The sequence below is a fragment of the Bufo bufo genome, chromosome 6 (assembly GCF_905171765.1).
Source record: "Bufo bufo chromosome 6, aBufBuf1.1, whole genome shotgun sequence".
In the NCBI taxonomy this organism is placed as follows: Eukaryota; Metazoa; Chordata; class Amphibia; order Anura; family Bufonidae; genus Bufo; species Bufo bufo.
Window position 1 is genome coordinate 167,028,297 of NC_053394.1, and position 24,806 is coordinate 167,053,102.

The window sequence follows — 24,806 nt, forward strand, 5'->3', positions numbered from 1 at the left end:
GCTGGCCTCTTGCCCCAGGATTATGGGCCATATACTAACTTTTAAACCCCTGAACCGATTCAAGTGAATTTTGGATAGGTTTGTCCCCACGTTATACTGTTTGAATTAATGTAAGTTATATGTATGGCCAATGTAAACTCACAAAGTTGTAACAATCTATAATAATTGTACTTGTCAGCTTGGGAGGAAAATGCTGGGTGTGTTTCTATTGTGCCATTGTCCCATTGTGTGTTTAAATGGTGATGTCTGTCCTGTTGTATCTACATGTGTATTGGCGATCTCCCTTTGTTCTGAGAGATAATTGGATTGCTCCAAAGGTTGTCTCCAGACAGAGGGGAGGAGACCATGATGCATTGTGGGGATATGTTGTCCTATGTCCCAGTCTTCATTCTGGTCCTCTGGGGGCGTGAACGATTGGTTGCTGTAGTTACATTGTATGTGTTGTTAATTACTGATTGGTTGTATTTCAAACCCCTGTGGGCAGTACTATGTTTTGGTTTGTGAATAAAAGAGGCTGTACGTGAAGTACAGTCAGTTCCTGTTTCACCTTCAACATAGAGCCTCGTCTCATGTGTGTGGGGATTGCTATACGTGTATACTCCCCTGGCTATAACTACTAGCTCTTTTAAGGGCTGTTCCTGATCTCTGGTTTTAGGAGAGGTCCACCCACTGGAGCCTGGAGCCTTGTCGTAGGTCCAGGGTGGGTAAGAGACGGTGAGACCTCAACCAAGCTTCGGCGGTTTGTGGGGTCTGCAGTGCGTACGGTGTCAAGTGGAGTGCTTGGAGTCCTCGGAAAGCACTAGGAGCATTCATTCAACGGAGGTACCCGGTCGGTGTACCAGGTGATCCGTTACAGTCCCAAATAACAATTGTGGTTGACCCTTACATTAGAAACTTCACATTAGGGACAGCTCACCAGCCTTTTCATCTTGACACCAGACTCTACTCATAATGTAACCTCTTATGTACAAACTGCATTATACCGACTCTTAGTCCTAAGTCACAGGTCAGTCTTTGGCCAGTGATTTCCATCAGTGATTGTGTGCCAAAACCAGGAGTGAAGCCTCCTCAGACAAGGTATAAGGAAAAGATCTGCACCTGTTTTTGGCTGTCAGTGACTGATGCAAATCACTGACCAAAGACTGACTTGTTAGGCTTCGAGTTACAACTTTCTGGTATTTTGTTGCAGCAGAGGAGCAAAACCCTGGAACCACTGTATCCGGCATAGCCGGACACCACCAGATCCCTGTTCACGTATGCAGTGGTACTTTTCCAGCTAAAAGCTGACATTCACACTGGAAATCTAAAGGATGCTATTATAGTGAAACGGGATCCAGTAATTCTAGTATTTGGAATGCTGTAACGTAGATGTGAAAATTGCCTACATAACGCTTAAGTATGATTATTGAGTGGCAAAGAATGATGAAATCAATCTGATTAGATAAATCTGGGAACGAAAATATCTAGATGGAAAAATGTATGTATGGTGAAATGTAGATTCTATTGATCATTCAGTGTGTTACACATATAAATTTACAACCAGAATTTTAATCGGTTGTAAGTGAATTATACATTAAAAAACATAAAGCACAGGGTAATCCAGCCTATGGTTATCCTAATAAATACATTTTCTTTCGTTATGTTACCCTACTAAAAATGCAAATAAAAACAAGATAGGGAAGAGCTGTTTTATATATTGATGGCCTATCCTCTGAGTGCCTTGCCGAAGCTACACGGTAATTGATAGTGGTGAGGAGTGTTGGACCCCTGACGATCAAATACTGATGGCCTACCCTAAGGATAGGCCATCAGTAGAAAAATCCTGAACAGACCCTTTAAGAGTTCAAAAGTCAGGGATCCAACTCTCTGGATAGGAGAAGACATTTGAATGTAGATCCTTTGGTACAAGCCTCAAATACAGAAAATCAACAAACAGATGATGTAAGGATTGTTATCCAGTTTTGAGCACCGCAGTTTAGACCTTGGACTTGAAACTGACATTTCATTCACATTTCATTCCAGTTCTATAATCAGCCATAAAACTGGGAATCCCAGCAGGCGTACTTGTTTCTGAATGCTTTATTATAATCCATATAACAGGACGCGTTTCGGCCCGTCCAGCCTTCCTCAACTGCAGAAACAAGTACGCCTGATGGGATTTTTTGACTTTGGAATTGGGAACCATCCCTTCCCGTGCAAGCGGTTTTACCAATCAAGAGTGGTGAGCTGTCTCATTTTGATTGAATAAAACTGGGAATGTCCAATAGTGAGCATTGTCAGATGTAGTATTTCGCCCCAAACAATCCTACCACTCCTGATTCCCCCAACTATCCTTAAAGGGGTATTCTCAGCCCAGATGTTCACTGTATATACAGTCGTGGCCAAAAGTTTTGAGAATTACATAAATATTGGAAATTGGAAAAGTTGCTGCTTAAGTTTTTATAATAGCAATTTGCATATACTCCAGAATGTTATGAAGAGTGATCAGATGAATTGCATAGTCCTTCTTTGCCATGAAAATTAACTTAATCCCAAAAAAACCTTTCCACTGCATTTCATTGCTGTCATTAAAGGACCTGCTGAGATCATTTCAGTAATCGTCTTGTTAACTCAGGTGAGAATGTTGACGAGCACAAGGCTAGAGATCATTATGTCAGGCTGATTGGGTTAAAATGGCAGACTTGACATGTTAAAAGGAGGGTGATGCTTGAAATCATTGTTCTTCCATTATTAACCATGGTAACCTGCAAAGAAACGCGTGCAGCCATCATTGCGTTGCATAAAAATGGCTTCACAGGCAAGGATATTGTGGATACTAAGATTGCACCTCAATCAACAATTTATAGGATAATCAAGAACTTCAAGGAAAGAGGTTCAATTCTTGTTAAGAAGGCTTCAGGGCGTCCAAGAAAGTCCAGCAATCGCCAGAATCGTCTCCTAAAGAGGATTCAGCTGCGGGATCGGAGTGCCACCAGTGCAGAGCTTGCTCAGGAATGGCAGCAGGCAGGTGTGAGCGCATCTGCACGCACAGTGAGGCGAAGACTTTTAGAAGATGGCCTGGTGTCAAGAAGGGCAGCAAAGAAGCCACTTCTCTCCAAAAAAAAACATCAGGGACAGATTGATCTTCTGCAGAAAGTATGGTGAATGGACTGCTGAGGACTGGGGCAAAGTCATATTCTCCGATGAAGCCTCTTTCCGATTGTTTGGGGCATCTGGAAAAAGGCTTGTCCGGAGAAGAAAAGGTGAGCGCTACCATCAGTCCTGTGTCATGCCAACAGTAAAGCATCCTGAGACCATTCATGTGTGGGGTTGCTTCTCATCCAAGGGAGTGGGCTCACTCACAATTTTGCCCAAAAACAAAGCCATGAATAAAGAATGGTACCAAAACACCCTCCAACAGCAACTTCTTCCAACAATCCAACAACAGTTTGGTGAAGATCAATGCATTTTCCAGCACGATGGAGCACCGTGCCATAAGGCAAAAGTGATAACTAAGTGGCTCGGGGACCAAAACGTTGACATTTTGGGTCCATGGCCTGGAAACTCCCCAGATCTTAATCCCATTGAGAACTTGTGGTCAATCCTCAAGAGGCGGTGGACAAACAAAAACCCACTAATTCTGACAAACTCCAAGAAGTGATTATGAAAGAATGGGTTGCTATCAGTCAGGAATTGGCCCAGAAGTTGATTGAGAGCATGCCCAGTCGAATTGCAGAGGTCCTGAAAAAGAAGGGCCAACACTCCAAATACTGACTCTTTGCATAAATGTCATGTAATTGTCGATAAAAGCCTTTGAAACGTATGAAGTGCGTGTAATTATATTTCACTACATCACAGAAACAACTAAAACAAAGATCTAAAAGCAGTTTAGCAGCAAACTTTGTGAAAACTAATATTTTTGTCATTCTCAAAACTTTTGGCCACGACTGTACAGGATATGCTATGTCTGATAGTGGCAATTCACTCCTTTTGGACCCTCACCCATCTCTAGAATGAGAGTCCCACAACCCAGTCCCACATCATCCTGTTCTGCTGGCCTTCTCTCCAGGCTGACAAGGTAGCCACACAGCAGTGAGCTTAGCTCTTTCCATAACTCGCATAGAAGTGAATGGGAGTTACAGAACCAGAACAGCAGGACCCCCATCTATGACATATCCTTTGTTTATCCCATAAACGTCTGAGAGTAAAATACCCTTTTAAACATCAGTACACATTAAATTCTTTAGTGATACGTAATATTTTTCGCCCGGCTATGAATTCTCAAGTGATTATTCAAGTTGCTCTTCTGTGTGAAAGATTTTCCACATTCGGGACACTTAAACGGCTTCTCTCCAGTGTGGATTCTCTGATGCTCTAATAGATGAGATTTATTGCTGAAGAATTTCCCACAGCCCGTACAGGGGTATGGCTTCTCACCAGTGTGTGTCCGACGATGCGTCACAAGGTGTGAAGTACTGGTGAAGCGCTTGCCACACTCAGGACAGGAATATGGCCGTTCTCCAGTATGGATCCTCTGGTGTTTGATAAGGTTGGACTTGTTTGTGAAACATTTGCCACACAATGAACAGGGGAACGGCTTCTCTCCAGTGTGAATAATCTTATGCTTCACAAGATCAGAGCTGCTGGTAAAACATTTGCCACACTCAGAGCAGGAAAACGGTTTCTCGCCTGTATGGATTCGTTGGTGGGCCACAAGATTTGAGTTTGTTGTGAAGAACTTTCCACATGTTGAGCAAGCAAATGGCTTATCTCGGATCTGGATCCTTTGATGTCTGTTACAAGTGAAGCATTTCTCACACTCGGAGAAGCTGTGCATCAATTCTGTGTCTTCGAGAAATTGGTGGTGAGACGTTGAGGCCACTTTGACAGCTTTTTTTTCTGGTCCCGTATACATGACTGTCATGTTCTTCTCACCAGCTCTTTTACAGATGGAGGAATACTCTCTGGGAGAGTAGATATCCGTGTCTGTTAGATTTCCCTCGTCACATGATTCTTCCTCCTCTTTAACATAAGTGATTATATAATCTATGGGGGAGTTGTCTGTTGGAGTGGATGCATCTGTGAGAATTCCTTCCTTGTCAGATACCACCTCTTCCTTAATGCCCGTGGTTATGTACTGTGTATTTTCAGCTGGCATGGAAGTGTTTGTGCAGCTTTTGTCCTCATTGGACACCAACTGTTCCTTTTTAAGAGCTACAGTCTGGATATTTTTGTCTGAAAACTTCTCCCCATAACTGCCCTCATCTTCCTCTATCTCCGTGCAGTGGATGTTCCTCTTACCTGTTACAAATATACAAAGGGTTATGAAGCCAAGGTTATCTGTAAGACACATCATATGCACAAGGGTCTACCATTGCCCTGGTGTTGGCCATGAGATTAATCTTGAGATATGAAGTAAAATAGGTACTGCTTTGTCATTCAGTGCACTACATTTGAACAACCCTACAGTGCGATCCCTTTCTGAACAGGTCCCTCAACACTGAGCACACTAACAACGCAATAAATTGAGGTAGCCCCCCCCCCCCCCCCCTCCAGCCCAGGTGCTTGTTCACTCTACGCCAAACGGAGCACCAGAGATAATGAAGTCTCACCACGTAATTTTAGGCAAGGTGAGGAACATCTCTGACGTCTGTGTCTTTCCAGATGTTCCAGCTTGGTAGTTAAGTCACCAGACAATTCTCCAGTCAGTAACTGAATGATCTTGTTGGTGAGTTGCAGAATCTTCTGCTCATGCAGCCGGGAATGAGGTGACGAAACCATTAAGGGGTCCTTCAGCAACCTGCTGGAGTCTGGAGAGGTGGGGTCACTTTCTTTCCTCTTCACAATAACATAGTCCTGTGGAAAAAAGAACCCTACATTAAGGAGCTGTGTTACAATGTATCAGTGCATCCTTATGAATTGGAAGGATTCTCACCTCACCAGTGACAGTGTAGATGATTTCCAATGTCAATCTTAGAATACTCCCAGAAATCCGGTCCAGGTCCTCCTCCAGCATCACTGAGCCCACTGCTGGGGAATCCCTTTCTTCAGTCTCCACATCAGAGGACATTGTGTTGCTGCATCTAAAATATAACTCTGAAGAGAAATAATTGGGGAGGTTTGGTAAAACTGGTGTAAAGGAAAACTGGCTTAGTTGCCCATAGCAACCAATCAGATTCCACATTTCAGTTTCTAAAGGACCTCTGAAAAATGAAAGGTGGAATCTGATTGGTTGCTATGGGCAACTAAGCCAGTTTTACTTTCACCAGTTTTGATAAATCTCCCAAAATAAGTTTTGGCTGGAAGATGCCAACCTCCCGTGCCAGCATGGAGATCACCTATTCTGCTCTCCTTGGAGGGGCTTAAAGGGCTGTTTATAAAAACTGCCTTTTCTTCTAACCCCTTTAAAATGTAAGATGTAATATCGGTACTCAAAAACTGCGCCACCTTCAGGAGAGTTCTATGTAATTTAAATATTCTGGATAAGAGCCCCACCTGTTGGAGAGTTTCTTGTAATAATAATATGCTGGATGACAGCGCCACCTGCAGGAGAGCTTTATGTAGTAACAGTACAATGGACAGCGATGGCTGCAGCAGACTGCTATGTAATAACAGTACACAGAAAGAGAGCGCCACCTGCAGGAGTGTCAGCAGTTCTTCGGGGTATGAAAGTCATTATCTCCCCCTGAGATGCACATCTTATACCCTTCCTCAAACGGAACTATATCCTGCAGTTACCGTCATGGACCCAACTATCAGCGACTGCTCCTCTTTTTGCCTCAGCAGCAACAGACAACGACCGGAAGTAACTACTCGGAAGTGATAACGTATCTGCGTTCCACTTGACAATTCTTTGATCAGGGCCTGTACTTCCGGTTTGTGCGTTTCACCGCTTATTCCCAGCTTTGGAGGTTTCGTTATTGGATTCATCCACCGGCAGCAAATATGAAGGGATCGGTAGCGGGGAAGCAGTCACTCGGCTAAGGCTCTGGATGTGAAGGGTATAGGGGCACCAGTTACTGGGCTCATCCTCTGGCCCTGGATGTATAGGGGCACCAGTTACTGGGCTCATCCTCTGGCTTTACATATGAAGGGGAGAGCGGGCACCAGTTACTGGGCTCATCCTCTGGCTTTACATATGAAGGGGAGAGCGGGCACCAGTTACTGGGCTCATCCTCTGGCTTTACATATGAAGGGGCGAGCGGGCACCAGTTACTGGGCTCATCCTCTGGCTTTACATATGAAGGGGAGAGCGGGCACCAGTTACTGGGCTCATCCTCTGGCCCTGGATGTTAAGAGTATAGAGGTACCAGTTACTGGGCTCATCCTCTAGCTTTACATATGAAGGGGAGAGCGGGCACCAGTTACTGGGCTCATCCTCTGGCCCTGGATGTATAGGGGCACCAGTTACTGGGCTCATCCTCTGGCTTTACATATGAAGGGGAGAGCGGGCACCAGTTACTGGGCTCATCCTCTGGCTTTACATATGAAGGGGCGAGCGGGCACCAGTTACTGGGCTCATCCTCTGGCTTTACATATGAAGGGGAGAGCGGGCACCAGTTACTGGGCTCATCCTCTGGCTTTACATATGAAGGGGAGAGCGGGCACCAGTTACTGGGCTCATCCTCTGGCCCTGGATGTTAAGAGTATAGAGGTACCAGTTACTGGGCTCATCCTCTAGCTTTACATATGAAGGGGAGAGCGGGCACCAGTTACTGGGCTCATCCTCTGGCTTTACATATGAAGGGGCGAGCGGGCACCAGTTACTGGGCTCATCCTCTGGCCCTGGATGTTAGGGTATAGAGGTACCAGTTACTGGGCTCATCTTCTGGTTTTACATATGAAGGGGAGAGCGGACACCAGTTACTGGGCTCATCCTCTGGCCCTGGATGTTAAGAGTATAGAGGTACCAGTTACTGGGCTCATCTTCTGGTTTTACATATGAAGGGGAGAGCGGGCACCAGTTACTGGGCTCATCCTCTGGCCATGGATGTTAAAATAGAGGTACCAGGTACTGGGCTTATCTTCTGGTTTTACATATGAATGGGAGAGGGGTACCAGTTACTGGGCTCATCCTCTGGATGTAAAGGGTGTTGGAGAACCAGTTCCTGGGCCATTCTCTGGCCCTGGGTGTGAAGGGTATATGGGTAGCGGTTACTGGGCTCATCCTCGGGCTTTGGATGTGAAGGAGAGAGGGGTGCCAGTTACTGGATTCACCATCTGGCAGTGGAAGTGAAGGGTGTAGGAGAACCAGTTCCTGGGCTCATCCTCTGACTCTGGAAGTGAAGGGTTTGGGAGAACTAGATACTGGGCTCTGGATGTTAAGAGACAGGGGGGAGCACTAGTTAATGCGCTTATCCTCTGGCCCTGGATGTGAAAGGTATGGGAGAACCAGCTGATTACTATGTTGCTATGAAGGTCCTTACCAGCTTAAAGGGAACCTGTCATCAATTTTATGCAGAACTCACTCAGATCAGCATAAAGTAGTGACTGACGCGTTGATTTCAGCGGTGTGTCGCTCATGAGCTAAAAGTCAGTGGTTTCCGAGAACCAGCATCATAATCATTGCAACAAAGGCCTTGAAAAGAGTCAAATCTACGCGAGAAGAGTCAGTTATTCATAATCTCCTGCTCTCTCCGCTCATCTGCTGATGATTGAGTCTTTTCCTTACTTTTCTCCCTAGGAGAGAACTGCCAATCATCAGCAGATGGTTGGGGAGAGAGCAGGAGATTATGGATGATTCTGACTCTTCTCAGGTAGATTTGACTCTTTTAAAGCCTGTGTTGCAATGATTATGATGCCTGTTCTCGGCAACCACTGACTTTTAGCTCATGATCGACACACCGCTGACATCAGCGCGTCTGTCACTACTTTATTCTATCCTAGGTGAGTTCAGCATAGAATTCATGACAGGTTCCCTTTAAAAGACTGTATAAAGCAACATGACAGACAGGGTGTGTCTGGAAGCATGTGCTGAGGGCCACACCAAGGCAGCCGTGCCCACTGTTAATATCTCATCTAGACTGTCACCATGACTAGGAACCAATATGGGATATTATTCTGTACAATAAAGAATGAGAGATATTTTCATAGACTTCAGAAACATCAAGATTGGTTTCCTAATCACCAAAAAAGTTTCAGATTCCCAACATTGTAATTGTGCTTTACAAAAATGTGAGCACCAAGGCATCTCAAATCTCGATGACCCAGCACACACATCATGGGTTCAACCCCAAAGCTCCACAAGAGGATACCAGCTTTCTAAACGACACATGAAAGTTCGGGGCCCTGTTGCACACAGAAATCCGGAGCTTTGCATTCTCATTGCCTGGTAATGATTGCCACATATTTACTGATAAACTAGGTTGGGCAAGAGGGCCCTAATCGGTGTGTACACCCCTGTCTCTGACCCATTTGGGGAGCTCTTTGGTCTTCATGTTGCTTGCTTAGTAGTGTTGTAGACTCGGGCCCTTTCAGAACATTTATAGTTACATCATGTGACACTTTGGCACAGAAGAAGGCTTATGCAGCTAAGGCTATATGCACACGAACATGGTTTGGTTCCGCATCCGAGCCGCATTTTTTGCGGCTCGGGTGTGGATCCATTCACTTCAATGGGGCCGCAAAAGATGCGGACAGCACTTTGTATGCTGTCCGCATCCGTTGCTCCATTCCGTTGCCCCGCAAAAAAAATAGAAGATGTCCTATTCTTGCCTGTTTTGCGGACAAGGATAGGCAATATTACAATGGATCCGCAAAAAAAACTGATGCCATACGAACGTCATCTGTTTTTTTTACGGATCCGCAATTTGCGGACCACAAAACACATACGGTCATGTGCATCTAGCCTAAAACTACATGCACACGAACGTGCACACGAACTACATGCACACAACTGATGATGTCCGTTTTTTGAGGGGCTACGGAACGGAGCAACGGATGCGGACAGCACACGAAATGCTGTCCGCATCTTTTGCGGTCCCATTGAAGTGAACGGGTCCGCACCCGAACCAAACCACGCTTGTGTGCATGTAGGCTAAGTATGTGATTTAGGAATGTAAATGGTTGGACCAGACATTATTTAGGTTGTATAAAGTCAGTCCACCCATCCAACTCAGGGTCGTCACTTTGAAGATGTCCACTTAGGCAACACAAGAAGTTTTCCTACTTGCGTACAGAGACCGTTTTCAGACCAATCCAGGGAGGGATCACACTAGGAAACTCTTGAATAGAGAATCCTACTGGATGTTTGTACTGGGTACTCGGAAGCCAGAGGGACTCTGGCAGGATTTAAAGGGATTCTGTCACCAGTTTTTTACCCCCCCATTTAAAAATATGGTTATGTTCATGGAGCTCTAGCGATTCCTAATGTGGTCTTATAACCGAAATCTGTGGGCTCATTTTGTCTAAAAAACGTTATAACTAACCTGTCATTCATCTCACAAAGGTGCCCAAGGGGATGCTCATGTCTTCCAGATGCCGCCCGCACCCGCCGCCGTTCGTGCCCAGCTCCTCCTTTGCTGTCATCAGCGCCGCCTCAGAATCCTTTGCTACGCCTCCGTCTCTCCCTCACTCCCCCCTTCTTCTTCTCTAACATCCCGCGCGTGCACACAGGCCTGTGAGCTGTCAGGAGCAGCACGTCCGCCCACAGCTCATTTCAGAAACCCACCGGAGGATTCAATTCTATTGCTCTATTCCCACTTCAGTATTTCAAAGGTACTAACATAATTTTGCTCCTGACAGCTCTTCAGGTCATCGGGAGGTTGAGCGCTGGCGCATGCACACTTCGCTCCATGAAGCGGAGAAGTCCGCACGGGCGCATCAGGCACAGGCCTGTGCGCACGCGCGGGATGTTAGAGAAGAAGGAGGAGGGAGTGAGGGAGAGCCGGAGGCGTAGCAAAGGATTCTGAGGCGGCGCTGATGACAGCAAAGGAGGAGCTGGGCACGAACGGCGGCGGGTGCGGGCGGCATCTGGAAGCTGTGAGATGAATGACAGGTTAGTTATAACGTTTTTTAGACAAAATGAGCCCACAGATTTCGGTTATAAGACCACATTAGGAATGTTTAGAGCTCCATGAACATAACCATATTTTTAAATGGGGGGGGGGGTAAAAAACTGGTGACAGAATCCCTTTAAAGGCTATGTACACCTTCAAAGACAATTTTTGTTTATTATTGCATTTTACAAATTTTTGGCTAAAAATATTTAGCTATTTTGTCACAAAGGGTTAACTGTTTTTCTAAAGCTACTTTTACACTGGCGTTTTGGTTTCTGAGATCCGTTCAGGGCTCTCACAAGCGGTCCAAAACGGATCAGTTTTGCCCTAATGCATTTTGAATGGAAAATGTTCAGATCAGAATGCATCAGTTTGCCTCTGATCAGTCTCCATCCGCTCTGGAGGCGGACACCAAAACGCTGCCAAACGGATCCGTCCTGGCACACAATGTAAGTTAATGGGGACGGATCCGTTTTCTCTGACACAATCTGGCACAATAGAAAACAGATCCGTCCCCCATTGACTTTCAGGTCTGTCATGGCTATAGAAGACATAATACAACCAGATCCGTTCATGATGGATGCATGCGGTTGTATTATTGTAACGGAAGCGTTTTTGCAAATCCACAAAGTTACGGTTGGTACTCTGGCACACATGGCTGACCATGTTAGGCTGCCTTTCCCGCGACCCGCGTATTATACACATTTTAGACAACACGGATTACTGGTTGTTCACTCTTCTCGACCCCCTCTACAAAGAGAACTTCTCATCTCTCATTCCTCTGGTGGAGAGGATGAGCAAAACGGTGCTATACCAGAAGGTACTTGTTGGAAAATTGCTCCAAAAATTTCCATCTGACAACGCTGGCGGCAGAGTCCGTAGTTCCTTGGCCAACCGAGGAGGGGAGACAAGGGAAACACACAGCAGTTCCAACAGAGGCAGGGCAACACTCTCCAAGGCCTGGGACAGTTTCATGACACCCGCCAGCACCCTCACCCTGATGCGCGGCCTAGTGTCACAGGGAGGGAAACATTTTTGAAGATGGTGAAGGAGTACATAGCAGACAGTGTCAGCTTCCTCAATGATCCCTCAGTGCCTTAGAAATACTGGGTGTCCAAGCTGGACATGTGGCACGAACGGGCGCTCTACGCCTTGGAGGTGCTGGCCTGGCCTGCCCTGCCACCAGCGTTTAGTCTGAGCGGGTATTTAGTGCTGCTGGTGGCATTATAACAGATAAGCGTATCCACCTGTCAACTGAAAATGCTGACAGGTTGACTCTTATAAAAATGAACAAGGCCTGGATTGACCATGACCAAAGGAAAGCTGATGAACATAAAGGCACTTTACATGTGTTGTTTTTAATGTACTGAATACACTGTATTCCCATGCACCCCTTCCACCACAAACAAGGGTATATGGTTGAATCTCCCTTTCTCATCCGCTTTTTCCTCTTCCATCATATCAATACATGCTTATTCGTCGCATATAATGTTTTACAGGGTCAGCTCACCAGCAGGCCTTCACTTACAATCTTTTACAGGGTCAGCTCACCTGCAGGCCCTCACCTCCAACCTTTTAAAGGGTCGGCTCACCAGCAGGCCCGCACCTCAAATCTTTTACAGGTTCAGCTCACCTGAAGGCCCTCGCATATAATGTTTTAGAGGGTCAGCTCACCTGCAGGCCCTTACCTACAATGTTTTACAGGGTCAGCTCACCTGCAGGCCCTCACCTACAACCTTTAAGAGAGTCAGCTCACCAGCAGGCCCGCACCTAAAATCTTTTACAGGGTCAGATCACCAGCAGGCCCACACCTAAAATCTTCTACAGCTCACCAGCAGGCCCTCGAATATAATTTTTTACAGGGTCAGCTAACCTAATTATACCTAATAGGTAATTTGCGCGCATGCTTCCTTGCTTGGATGTGGTAGCCATAGCTGTTTCTCAGGCTCCCTCTCTGGAATTGAACCATGATTCCCCATGGTCACCATGGTTTGCGCTGAAAATAACATCGAAAGTTGATAGGGCAGACATCCGAATGGTTCGTCGCCATTACGGAGACGTGCGATCGGCCCCAGGTTATCTAGAGTCACCAAAGCGGCAGCAGGCCCTCGTCCATAATGTTTTAGATGGTCAGATCAGCAGGCCTTCACCTACAATCTTTTACAGGGTCAGCTTACCTCCAGGCCCTCACCTAATTATACCTAATAGGTAAATTGCGCGCATGCTGCCTTGCTTGGATGTGGTAGCCGTAGCTGTTTCTCAGGCTCCCTCTCTGGAATCGAACCATGATTCCCCCTTTACCCATGGTTTGGGTAATGTTTTAGATGGTCAGATCAGCAGACCCTTGCTCCAAATGTTTTTGAGGGTCACCAGCAGGCCATCAATCATAATTTTTCAAGGCTGTGTATGATGCCCTCCTTTATGTGTAACAAAGGGTGTATTGGAGTGCCGGTTCCTTGTAATTTTTGGCAGCTCTTTCACTTAGTGCATAGGCTTTATGAGTGTTGGAGTCCCACTACCTGAACAATTGTACCACAATGTGAATGAGGCCCTCCTTTATGTGATATACAGGTTGTATTGGAGTGCCTCTTCCTTGTAATTTTTGGCAGCACTTGCACTTTATATACAGGAAAGAATATTTCCTAACAAATTTTCCTCTAAAATTGATTTTACCTTCGATTTGGTGCGTATTATTGTCAGTCTGTAAAAGTGGCGTACTACTCGGACAACATCGTTCCCAGCAGCGACCTGGGAGTCCAAGATGCATCCAGATATCCTCCCCATGCTGTTCCCGAACCATTTCAGTGGTGTTTTCATCAATTTCTGCCCTTTTCCTATAACCCAAGCACCCTCCCCTCTTCAGAGCAGGGGTTGTCTGCTTTAATGCTCGGGTTCTCCCATTGACTTCTATTATACTCGGGTGTTCGGCCAGAGCACCCGAGCACTTTGGTGCTCGATCAACACGATTTATAATGTCAGAGAGCAGAGATAGGGAGTCTTGTCTGTTCCTCAGATGACGGAAAACACCAAAAATCCACATGCAGCTAGTAGAGCATGTCAGCTCTGTACAGAAAAAGAACTCTGTATTTTTAATAAAGGCAAATTGTAAAAATGGTTTTTAGCTCAAAATTATTACAATGCAATAATATTTAAAAAAATGCCCCGAAAGGAGTACACTGGAGTTCAATATTGATGGCATGTCCTCAGCATAGGTCATCAATAGCTGGTAGGTCCAGGTCTGACTTCAGCCTCGTCCTAGGGCTGTGACCTCATATTCATTGACCAAATGGCCTATTTGCAGCTAAATCGCATTCAAGTTGTAGGGGCTTGGCTGCATTACCGAGCACAGTCACTATAAAATGTACAGCATTGTTCTTTGTATGCTTTGAGAAGGCCGGAGTGCTGGTCATCAATATTGAACACCCGGAAAATATCTTTAATATTGCTATTAAAACATATTTTTTTCTATTCAGACTATGCTGTGCTCATTTTTAAACTGAACTTGTACTTAAAGAGGCTCTGTCACCAGGATCAAACCTATTAGGCTGCATTGACACGTCCGTGGAACACGGACCGTGAGATACCGGACTGGCATCCTGCTTAGTGCAGGAGCACACGGCGTCATTGGTTTCTATGACGCCGTGCGCTTCCTGCTGCAACCGCAGTACAGTAATACGCTCGTATAGATCATACGAGTGTATCACTGTACAGCGGCGGCAGCAGGAAGCACACAGCGTCATAGCAACCAATGACGCCGTGTGCTCCTGCACTAAGCAGGATGCCAGTCCGGCATCTCATGGTCCGTGTTCCACGGACGTGTCAATGCAGCCTTAAACTAGACATACAAGCGCACAGGTGCAAGAACTCAGCACTAGATGTAAAGTCTAGTGCTGTCAATGTGCTGAGGATGGGGGGGGGGGGGGGGGGCATGTTTGGAGCCCCAGGGGCATTACTGGAGTGGAGCTCAAACTGCATAAGCAATAGCTTATTTGCATGCAAATAAAAGTCTTCATTTCTCCCCAACACCACCACCTAGAAAGACGATACAGGTATAGTTTTACTCAGCCAAATCAAGCATACCATGCTATATGCCTGGTCTGACAGGGGCTCTTTAACCACCTGTTTTGCCCGAGCTCAGCTCAGGCTGTGGGAAAAGCACTTAACTGCTCTGCCCAAGCCGGGCTCGGGCAGTAGGGGGCGGGCTGCTTTAGCTGCTGTTTCCTGATTGGTAGCAGCTAGAAGCATGGTTTTAAAAGCTGGCATTCTAGGCTTTCATAAAAGACCAAAATGACAGTGTTAGCCCAAGATAAGCAAGAGATATCACTATTAGTAATTGAGTTGGGAATAATCCCAGGACAGGTCATCAATATTTATTCCCGGATAACCACTAGGATACCGGAGTTTTTTTCATCTTTGCGTTTTCATTTTTCTTCCCTATCTTTCTTGAGCCATAACTTTTTTATTTTTGCGTTGACATAGCCATATGAGGGCTTATTTTTTGCGGGACAAGTTGTACTTTCTAATGCCACCACACCATTTATGAAGTGGTAGGCGGGAAAAAAAAGAATTCCAAATGGGATGGAATTGGAAAAAAAAACACAATTCCTCCACAGTTTTACAGGTTTTGTTCCCATGGCATTCCCTTTGTGGCAAAACTGACCTGTGGCCTTCATTTTCTGGGTCAGTTCGATTACAACAATACCCCATATGTATAGGTTTTTTATGTCAAAATAGTGTAAAAAAAAATGTAAACCTTGAAAAAAAAATTATATATATTTTTTTAAATCACTATATTCTGACCCCATAACTTTTTTTTACAGTTATATCTACTGAGCTGTGTGGGGGCTCATGTTTTGCGGGACAATCTGTAGTTTTTATTGATACCATTTTGGAGTGCGTGTGACTTTTTAATTACATTTTTTGGGTAAGAGAAGCAATGAAAAAATGGCAAATTGTCCATTTTGACCCTTTTTTCCATTACATGATTCGCCGTATTGAAAAAATATTTTTAGATTTTAATAGTACGGGCGTTTTAGGACACTGTGATGCCCATGACGTTTGTATTTTTTGTTATTTATGTATTCATTTTTTGATTCTACAGAAAGGGGGATGATTTAAACTTTTATATATTTTTTTATATATTTTTTACATTTTTTATGATTTAGAAGGTCATATTTGAGCCTACAAAACCCTTTTTTTTTTTTATTCTGAACCCTCATGGGTTTTTTAGACCCATGATTTGTACAGAATTGCTCTTTTCCTATGTTGGCCTGCCACCTGCTGGCCAAAATAAGAATTGCAACTTCAATACTGTGTGTCTCTTCAGTGAGAGCCAGCATATTGAATTCAATTACTGGCATCCTCACTGGCCGCAGAGGATGCTGGTAAGAAGCCCAGAAGCGCGAACTTCTGGGTTTTTCACCCTTTAGATGCCGTGATAATGCCGATCGCGGTCATTAGCTGCGGGTCTCTGCTGTTTGAAACAGCAGAGACCCGCAAGATATGATGCCCGCACTAGCGGGTGCAATGTTTGCATTTTGCTCCAGTGCCATACATGTACAGCGCTGCTAGCAAACGGGTTAAAGAAAATCTGTAATCAGAAAATGACTTATTGTTTAAATCTTGAGGATAGGTCATCAGTATTAAAATCCCAGAAAATCCCTTTGCCGTGGAAAATCTCCATGCACATTAGACTATTGATGAGGATAGGTCATCAATAAATATAACTTGGACAACCCATTTAAGGTGAAGGCACCCTGAGAACCCCTAATACTGACATGATACAGCTATGTCATATATCCCCTCGTACAGCCTTCTTCGGAACCTAAAAAATTATCATTACGTACCGGTAATGTTGTTTTCCGGAGTCCATGACAGCACCAGGAGAGAGGGATCCACCTCCCAGGACAGGAAACCCACAGGTATAAACTTTCACAGACGCCCCTCCTCCTCAGTGGTTTTCATAGACGAGACAAGGGACATCTTCAGTACATCCGGACCAGCTCCATCTCATGGTTTCGGTCATTATCAGAGTTTAGTATTATAGTTATTATATATATATATTTTTTTATTTTTACTGCACACCCAGTGATGCAGGATCCAACACCAAAACAGAATGGAAGAGTAAGGTGGAAAGGAAGCAGGGGGGGGGGGGGATTAAAGTGGTGCTGTCATGGACTCCGGAAAACAACATTACCGGTACGTAATGATCATTTATCCCTTCGTCCTATGACAGCACCAGGAGATATCCCAGAGAGTAAAAAATTAGGGGGGCCCACAGCCTGAAGGACTTTGCGTCCAAAGGAAAGATTAGACACTTCTGACAGGTTTAATCTATAGTGTCTATAGAAGGTAGAAGCAGAAGACCACGTTGCTGCTCTGCAAATGTCTTGTATAGAAACCTCTGCCTTTTCTGCCCAGGAAGTTGCTACCGCTCTTGTAGAATGGGCCGACCAGCCAGACGGGACAGGTTCCTGCATAGAAAGATATGCCAAAGAAATAGCCTGCTTGATCCAACGGGCTAAAGTACTTTTACTAGCTGATTTCCCCTTATTCTGGCCTGAAAATAAGACAAACAATGAAGAGGACCTCCTCCAACCTTTTGTAGCCTCTAGGTACCGTAGGACACAATCCCTAACATCCAAAGAATGGAAATCTGCCTCTTCCTCGTATTCTCATAGAAGGAAGGAAGAATCACTTCCTGACTTCTATGGAACTCTGATACTACTTTGGGTAAAAATGCTGGGTCTGGCCTAAGATGGACACAATCATCTTGGAAAATCGTATATGGAGGGCTAATGGAAAGAGCCTGAAGCTCACTAATTCTCCTGGCTGATGTAATAGCTACCAAAAAAATACATTTCAACGTCAGGAACTTAATTGGCAGTGAGTCTACAGGACTAAACGGAGGTTTAACCAAGGCCCTTAACACCAGATTAAGATCCCAAGGAGGAGCTTTGAAATTCCTGGCAGGGAGACTCCTAGATATTGATTTACAAAACCTTATAATCTAAGGATGACACGCCAACCTGTAATCGAATAAAACACTGAGAGCGGCCACCTGGACCTTGATAGTACAGTCGTGGACAAAAGTTTTGAGAATGACAAAAATATTAGTTTTCACAAAGTTTGCTGCTAAACTGCTTTTAGATCTTTGTTTCAGTTGTTTCTGTGATGTAGTGAAATATAATTACACGCACTTCATACGTTTCAAAGGCTTTATCGACAATTACATGACATTTATTGGGGACAGTTGGATGCTAATGTCTGTAAAGCACTGCGGAATATAGTAGCGCTATATAAGTAAATAAATAAATAAATTTATGCAAAGAGTTAGTATTTGCAGTGTTGGCCCTTCTTTTTCAGGACCTCTGCAATTCGACTGGGCATGCTCTCAATCAACTTCTGGGCCAATTCCTGACTGATAGCAACCCATTCTTTCATAATCACTTCTTGGATTTTGTCAGAATTAGTGGGTTTTTGTTTGTCCACCTGCCCCAGTCCTCAGCAGTCCATTCACCATACTTTCTGCAGAAGATCAATCTGTCCCTGATGTTTTTTTTGGAGAGAAGTGGCTTCTTTGCTGCCCTTCTTGACACCAGGCCATCTTCCAAAAGTCTTCGCCTCACTGTGCGTGTAGATGCGCTCACATCTGCCTGCTGCCATTCCTGAGCAAGCTCTGCACTGGTGGCACTCCGATCCCGCAGCTGAATCCTCTTTAGGAGACGATCCTGGCGCTTGCTGGACTTTCTTGGAAGCCCTGAAGCCTTCTTAACAAGAATTGAATCTCTTTCCTTGAAGTTCTTGATGATCCTATAAATTATTGATTGAGGTGCAATCTTAGTAGCCACAATATCCTTGCCTGTGAAGCCATTTTTATGCAACGCAATTATGGCTGCACGCGTTTCTTTGCAGGTCACAATGGTTAACAATGGAAGAACAATGATTTCAAGCATCACCCTCCTTTTAACATGTCAAGTCTGCCATTTTAACCCAATCAGCCTGACATAATGATCTCCAGCCTTGTACTCGTCAACATTCTCACCTGAGTTAACAAGACGATTACTGAAATTATCTCAGCAGGTCCTTTAAGGACAACAATGAAATGCAGTGGAAAGGTTTTTTTTTGGATTAAGTTAATTTTCATGGCAAAGAAGGACTATGCAATTCATCTGATCACTCTAAATAACATTCTGGAGTATATGCAAATTGCTATTATAAAAACTTAAGCAGCAACTTTTCCAATATTTATGTAATTCTCAAAACTTTTGGCCACGACTGTACTTAGTGCTAGGCCCTTCTCCACACCTCTCTGAAGAAAATCCAAGATTTTACTTAACTGAAAAGGGTAGGATGTGCAATGAGGGACTCCTAGAAACTTAAAAAAGGTAATCCAAGTTCTAGCATAGATATTAGTAGTCACTGGCTTCCTACTTAACAGCATGGTAGCAACCACCGATTCAGAAAGGCCTCTATCTAGTAAAAGGCGCCGTCAAATGGAGCCTTTTCACAGGGGGGTGGACAATAGGACCCTGAAAAAAAAAGATCTGGGATCTCCGGAAGGACCCAAGGATCTGCTACTGACATCACTCTCAGCCAATAGAACCACGCTCGACGTGGCCAGAAGGGAGCAATCATGATGATTCTGGCTTTGTCTTCCCTGACCTTCTTGAGAACCCTCGGTATCAACTGAAGTGGAGGGAAGGCATATAATAGACCCTGAATCCAAGGCTGAACCAAAGCGTCTATCGCATCTGGTCGATCCCTGGGAGACAGGGAGTAGAATCTTTTTACCTTCCTGTTCTCCCTGGTGGCAAAGAGATCTACTTGAGGCATCCCCCATAACTTGACAATCTTGCTGAAAACAGAAGGGTTCAGAGACCATTCCCTCTGATCCAGAGATCGACGGCTTAGAAAATCGGCCTTCCAATTGTCCACACCTCTGATATGAAGGGCCGAGAGGGAAAAGGCTGCCCCCTCCACTAGGGAAAAAATCTGAACCGCCAGGGACACGGACCGGGTACCACCCTGATGATTCAGATATGCTACGACCGAGGCATTGTCGGATAAAATTCTCACGTGTCAACCCCTGATCAGAGGGAGTAACTCCTGAAGGGCCAGAAAAACCACCATAAGCGCTTTTAGATTTGAAGAACTGTCCAACATCCGGCAGTTCCACAAACCTTGAAGCAAGGTCTCTCCCACATGAGCCACCCACCCTACTGGGCTGGCGTCCGTGGTAACTATAAGGGGATCTTCGATCCTCCATGGGACTCCCTGCCCCAGGTTCTCTAGTGACGGCCACCACTTCAATGTCTGACAAGTCTGGGCTGATATCACTATACTGCTTTCCAGGTCCTCCATTTTTCCTGACCAGTTCCCCAAGATTTCCTCTTGGAGGGCTCTGTAATGGATCTGAGCCCATTGAACTGCAGGTATACAGGCGGTCAGAGTTCCCAGTACTGACATCCCCTTCCTTATGGACACACACGGATTGTTTATCAGGGTGTGAACCACTGACCTTATTTTCTGAATTTTTTCTGAGGTTAGGAAGGATCTCCGAGACACTGAATCCAGTAAGATTCCCAGGAACTATTGTTTCTTTTCTGGAATCAGTCTCGATTTTTCTCTGTTCAGGATCCAGCCCAGGGTTGTCATGATTTCTACCACCTGTTGGACCTGAAATAAGCATCTCTGGTAAGACAGTGCGACAATCAGAAAGTCTTCCAAGTATGGGACAAACAGGATATCTCTTTCCCTGATATGGGCTGCCATTTCTGAGACTAACTTCGTAAAAATCCTTGGCGCCATCGAGATTCCGAAAGGTAATACCTGGAATTAAAAGTGCTTCAGCTCCCCCTGGAATCTTAAGGCCACTCTGAGATACTTCTGGTGCCCTGGAAAAATCAGAAGGTGATAGTAGGCATCTTTGATGTCTAAAACTGCCATAAAACAATCTTTGTAAAGAAGCTGAGTTACCGTCTTTATAGTCTCCATTTTGAAGCGTTGGTATAACAGGTACTCGTTTAGAGACCCTTAAAGTTTATGATAGTCCTGTATTCTTCACTTGGTTTTCTAACTAAAAACAGAGTAGAATAGTATCCTGTGCCCCTTTCCTCTTCCGGACACTGAATGAGTGCACCTTTTTGAATGAGTTTTGAAACCTCCTTTTCTAAGGCAGTCTGAGTTGAATGATCTACTCGCGTAATTTTGAATCGTTGCGGAGGGAGCTTTTTGAATTCTAGCTTGAATCCCTCTTCTAATGAACGCAGGATCCATGAGCTGTTGGATATTTTGGACCAGGCTGGGAGAAAAGATTGTAATCTTCCTCCCACCCTGGCGTCATTGGGAGCTGTCTTTCTTAGGGGGGTCCCTGGATTGAATTTTGAACAGCAGCCCTTTGGACCTGGAGAATTTCCATCTGTCACTTCTATTTGCTGGACTCCTGTTCCTATCCCTATTTCCTCTGCCTCTCTGGGAAAAACGGTCCTGCTTACGAAAGGACGACAGAAAAGAAGACGGGAACCCCTTCTTTTTATCCCCTGCCTTCTCTAATATGTCGTCCAAGGAAGACCCAAGCAAATATTTCCCCTCACAAGGGATACCACATAAGCGATTTTTTGACGCCACATCCCCTGACCAATTCTTGAGCCAAATAGCCCTACGAGCAGAATTAGCCATGTATGAAGCCCTAGCGGACAACCTAACTGCATTCACAGAGGCGTCTGCCCAAAAATCGGCTGCTTTTCCAATAGCCTTGACAGATTCTAATAATTTATCTCTAGGGGTCTTATCCCGGATCTGCGTCTCCAGCTGTTTTATCCACAATATTTGTGCCCTAGCCGTACAGGTGGAAGCTATATTAGGTTTAAAGGATGCACATATGGATTCCCATGTTCTCCTTAAAAAGGTGTCAGCCTTTCTGTCCATCAGATCCTTAAGATTGATGATTTGGGCAAAGGGTAGGGATGACCTTCGAGACACTTTAGCTATGGGCACATCAATTTTGGGGGCCCTATCCCATAGAGAACATTCACCTTCTTCAAACGGATATTTTCTTTTAATCACTGATGGGTTAAAGCTTCTTTTATCCGGATGTTTCAACTCTCTATTCATTATGGCCCCTACATTCTTGTGGATAAAAAAAGGCTCTTCGTTTCTTAGTCTGCAGGCCCCCAAACATGATATCCTGAATCGAGCGAACCTCTTTTGCATTCTCCAAATTCATAGTTGCCCTGACTGCCTTGATTAATTGATCTACCTCCTGAACAGGAAAAAAGCGCCTACCACTGCATTTCTTATCTGAAGAGCATGTAACGGACTCCCTTCCACCGCTTTCAAGTTCGTCCTCTGAATTAGAGAGGTCAGAATTTCCCATTGAAAAAGATGCGCTATCTTTGGCGCTCTTTCGCCTGCATTCTTTATTTGACATAAGACTTAACTCTTCTCTGATCATTTTCTTCATACATTTGACCATACTAGGGGATTCTTCCGCTATGGTACTCTCAATACACCTTTACATTGGGGCTTAGTGTATGAGGCATCTAGTTTAGCCTTACAGATACCACATTCCTTATAACATATCTTAGCGGTAGCTTTTCTGGGTTTCTCAGTTATATCCTGGAAATTTAAACAAACAAAAAATCACGATCTCTTAGAGAAAGAAGATAAATGCAGATCATTTCTTCAGGCCCATACCCATTCCTACCATAGGTGCAGGGGTGACTGGGTCCTTAGGGTTCTCTCCAGAACTCTCCATGCTGGAAATATCCCTATAGCCCTGGATCTGGAAGACCCCAGCAAAGATCACAGGGGAGACTGGCTGGATACTGGCTTTATCCTTAGAGCTGCACACGAACGCCAGGCAGAAGCTGTGTGCTGCTCTGGACGCTCTGCGCTCCTTCCTTTTCAAACTTGCCGCCTCTTCACTAAGCTCCGCCCCTTCCTGCATCCTGGATCTTCACTTCCTTGTTGTTTCTTCCGCCCTGCGCTCGCTGCCCGCGCCGCACATGTCCTCGGGATGGCCGATCCTGTTCAGGTACAGAGCGGGGAGGGTTGAAGGGAGAATAGAGAGGCCTTCCGCACCCAGTATTTCAGCCGTCCGTCTCCCTCCACGGTGTGTGGAGCGGGGTCACCCGGCGCACACCTTCTCCAGCCAGCCTGCAATGTCAAAAGGGAGAAACTACTCCCCACCGAAAATAACAAACACCTGTAGGTTGTCCTCCTAGGACAGGAAACCACTGAGGAGGAGAGGCGTCTGTGAAGATTTATACCTGTGGGTTTCCTGTCCTGGGAGGTGGATCCCTCTCTCCTGGTGCTGTCATAGGACGAAGGGATAAAAGTGTAATCTCACAGTCTGCAGTGTGTTACTGTATATACTCATGACCACAATACACCCTTATAAAACCACCACTGAGCTTCAATACAGACCTAGGACCCAAATACAGCAGAACAGGCACTGTAACCCCTGGTCAAATGTAAAAAAGACACAGAAGGAGGCCATTTATTAAACTGCAATAGTGAATATACACAATGTAGTAATAGATACACATATGTTCTGAGCACATATATCATTTGAATGAAAGTTTAAGAGGAGGCGCCAGACATCTGCTAGCATCCCAGCAAGCCTCGCCAGTCTGTGTGATAAGTGCAATCTCCATGAACAGAAAGGATTCTTTTTGGCAACAGTGGTCTTCCTAAAGGATCTAGTGACAGGACAGGCAGGAAAGAAACGGTACATATTGGGGGTAATGTAACAGGCTGGCAGTATTGTTTTGGCAAAATGTAGGTCCTTCTGCCTGTGCAATATACATATAGGCCTAGTTCACACTATGGAACCACTAGCTCATTAAATGATAGAACTGGCCTGTTGCTCTAGTGGGATAATACTGATCTGGTTTTCTGTAGGAAACTACACTGCTCAAAAAAATAAAGGGAACACAAAAATAACAAATCCTAGATCTGAATTAAATATTCTTCTGAAATACTTTGTTCTTTACATAGTTGAATGTACTGACAACAAAATCACACAAAAATTTAAAAATGGAAATCAAATTTTTTAACCCATGGAGGTCTGGATTTGAAGTCACACTCAAAATTAAAGTGGAAAAACACACTACAGGCTGATCCAACTTTGATGTAATGTCCTTAAAACAAGCCAAAATGAGGCTCAGTAGTGTGTGTGGCCTCCACGTGCCTGTATGACCTCCCTACAACGCCTGTGCATGCTCCTGATGAGGTGGCGGACGGTCTCCTGAGGGATCTCCTCACAGACCTGGACTAAAGCATCTGCCAACTCCTGGACAGTCTGTGGTGCAACGTGACGTTGGTGGATAGAGCGAGACATGATGTCCCAGATGTGCTCAATTGGATTCAGGTCTGGGGAACGAGCGGGCCAGTCCATAGCATCAATGCCTTCGTCTTGCAGGAACTGCTGACACACTCCAGCCACATGAGGTCTAGCATTGTCTTGCATTAGGAGGAACCCAGGGCCAACCGCACCAGCATATGGTCTCACAAGGGGTCTGAGGATCTCATCTCGATACCTAATGGCAGTCAGGCTACCTCTGGCGAGCACATGGAGGGCTGTGCGGCCCTCCAAAGAAATGCCACCCCACACCATTACTGACCCAATGCCAAACCGGTCATGCTGGAGGATGTTGCAGGCAGCAGAACGTTCTCCACGGCATCTCCAGACTCTGTCACATGCTCAGTGTGAACCTGCTTTCATCTGTGAAGAGCACAGGGCGCCAGTGGGGAATTTGCCAATCTTTGTGTTCTCTGGCAAATGCCAAACGTCCTGCACGGTGTTGGGCTGTAAGCACAACCTCC

The 24,806-nt window shown here is 45.1% G+C and overlaps 2 protein-coding genes across 2 annotated transcripts in view; one reads left to right on the forward strand and one right to left on the reverse strand.

The window, feature by feature from the left end:
* LOC121004097 (gastrula zinc finger protein XlCGF26.1-like) overlaps positions 1–24,806 on the forward strand; it is a 705,032-nt gene that overhangs the window by 205,161 nt on the left and 475,065 nt on the right. The window lies entirely within an intron of this gene.
* On the reverse strand, positions 4,023–6,779 carry LOC121004115 (oocyte zinc finger protein XlCOF8.4-like). Its single transcript, XM_040436242.1, has 4 exons — positions 6,718–6,779; positions 5,915–6,075; positions 5,592–5,835; positions 4,023–5,280 (listed from the first exon to the last, which is right to left on the reverse strand). Exons 2-4 carry the CDS (start codon positions 6,047–6,049, stop codon positions 4,223–4,225), a joined length of 1,437 nt encoding a protein of 478 aa, XP_040292176.1. The 5' UTR covers positions 6,050–6,075; positions 6,718–6,779; the 3' UTR covers positions 4,023–4,222.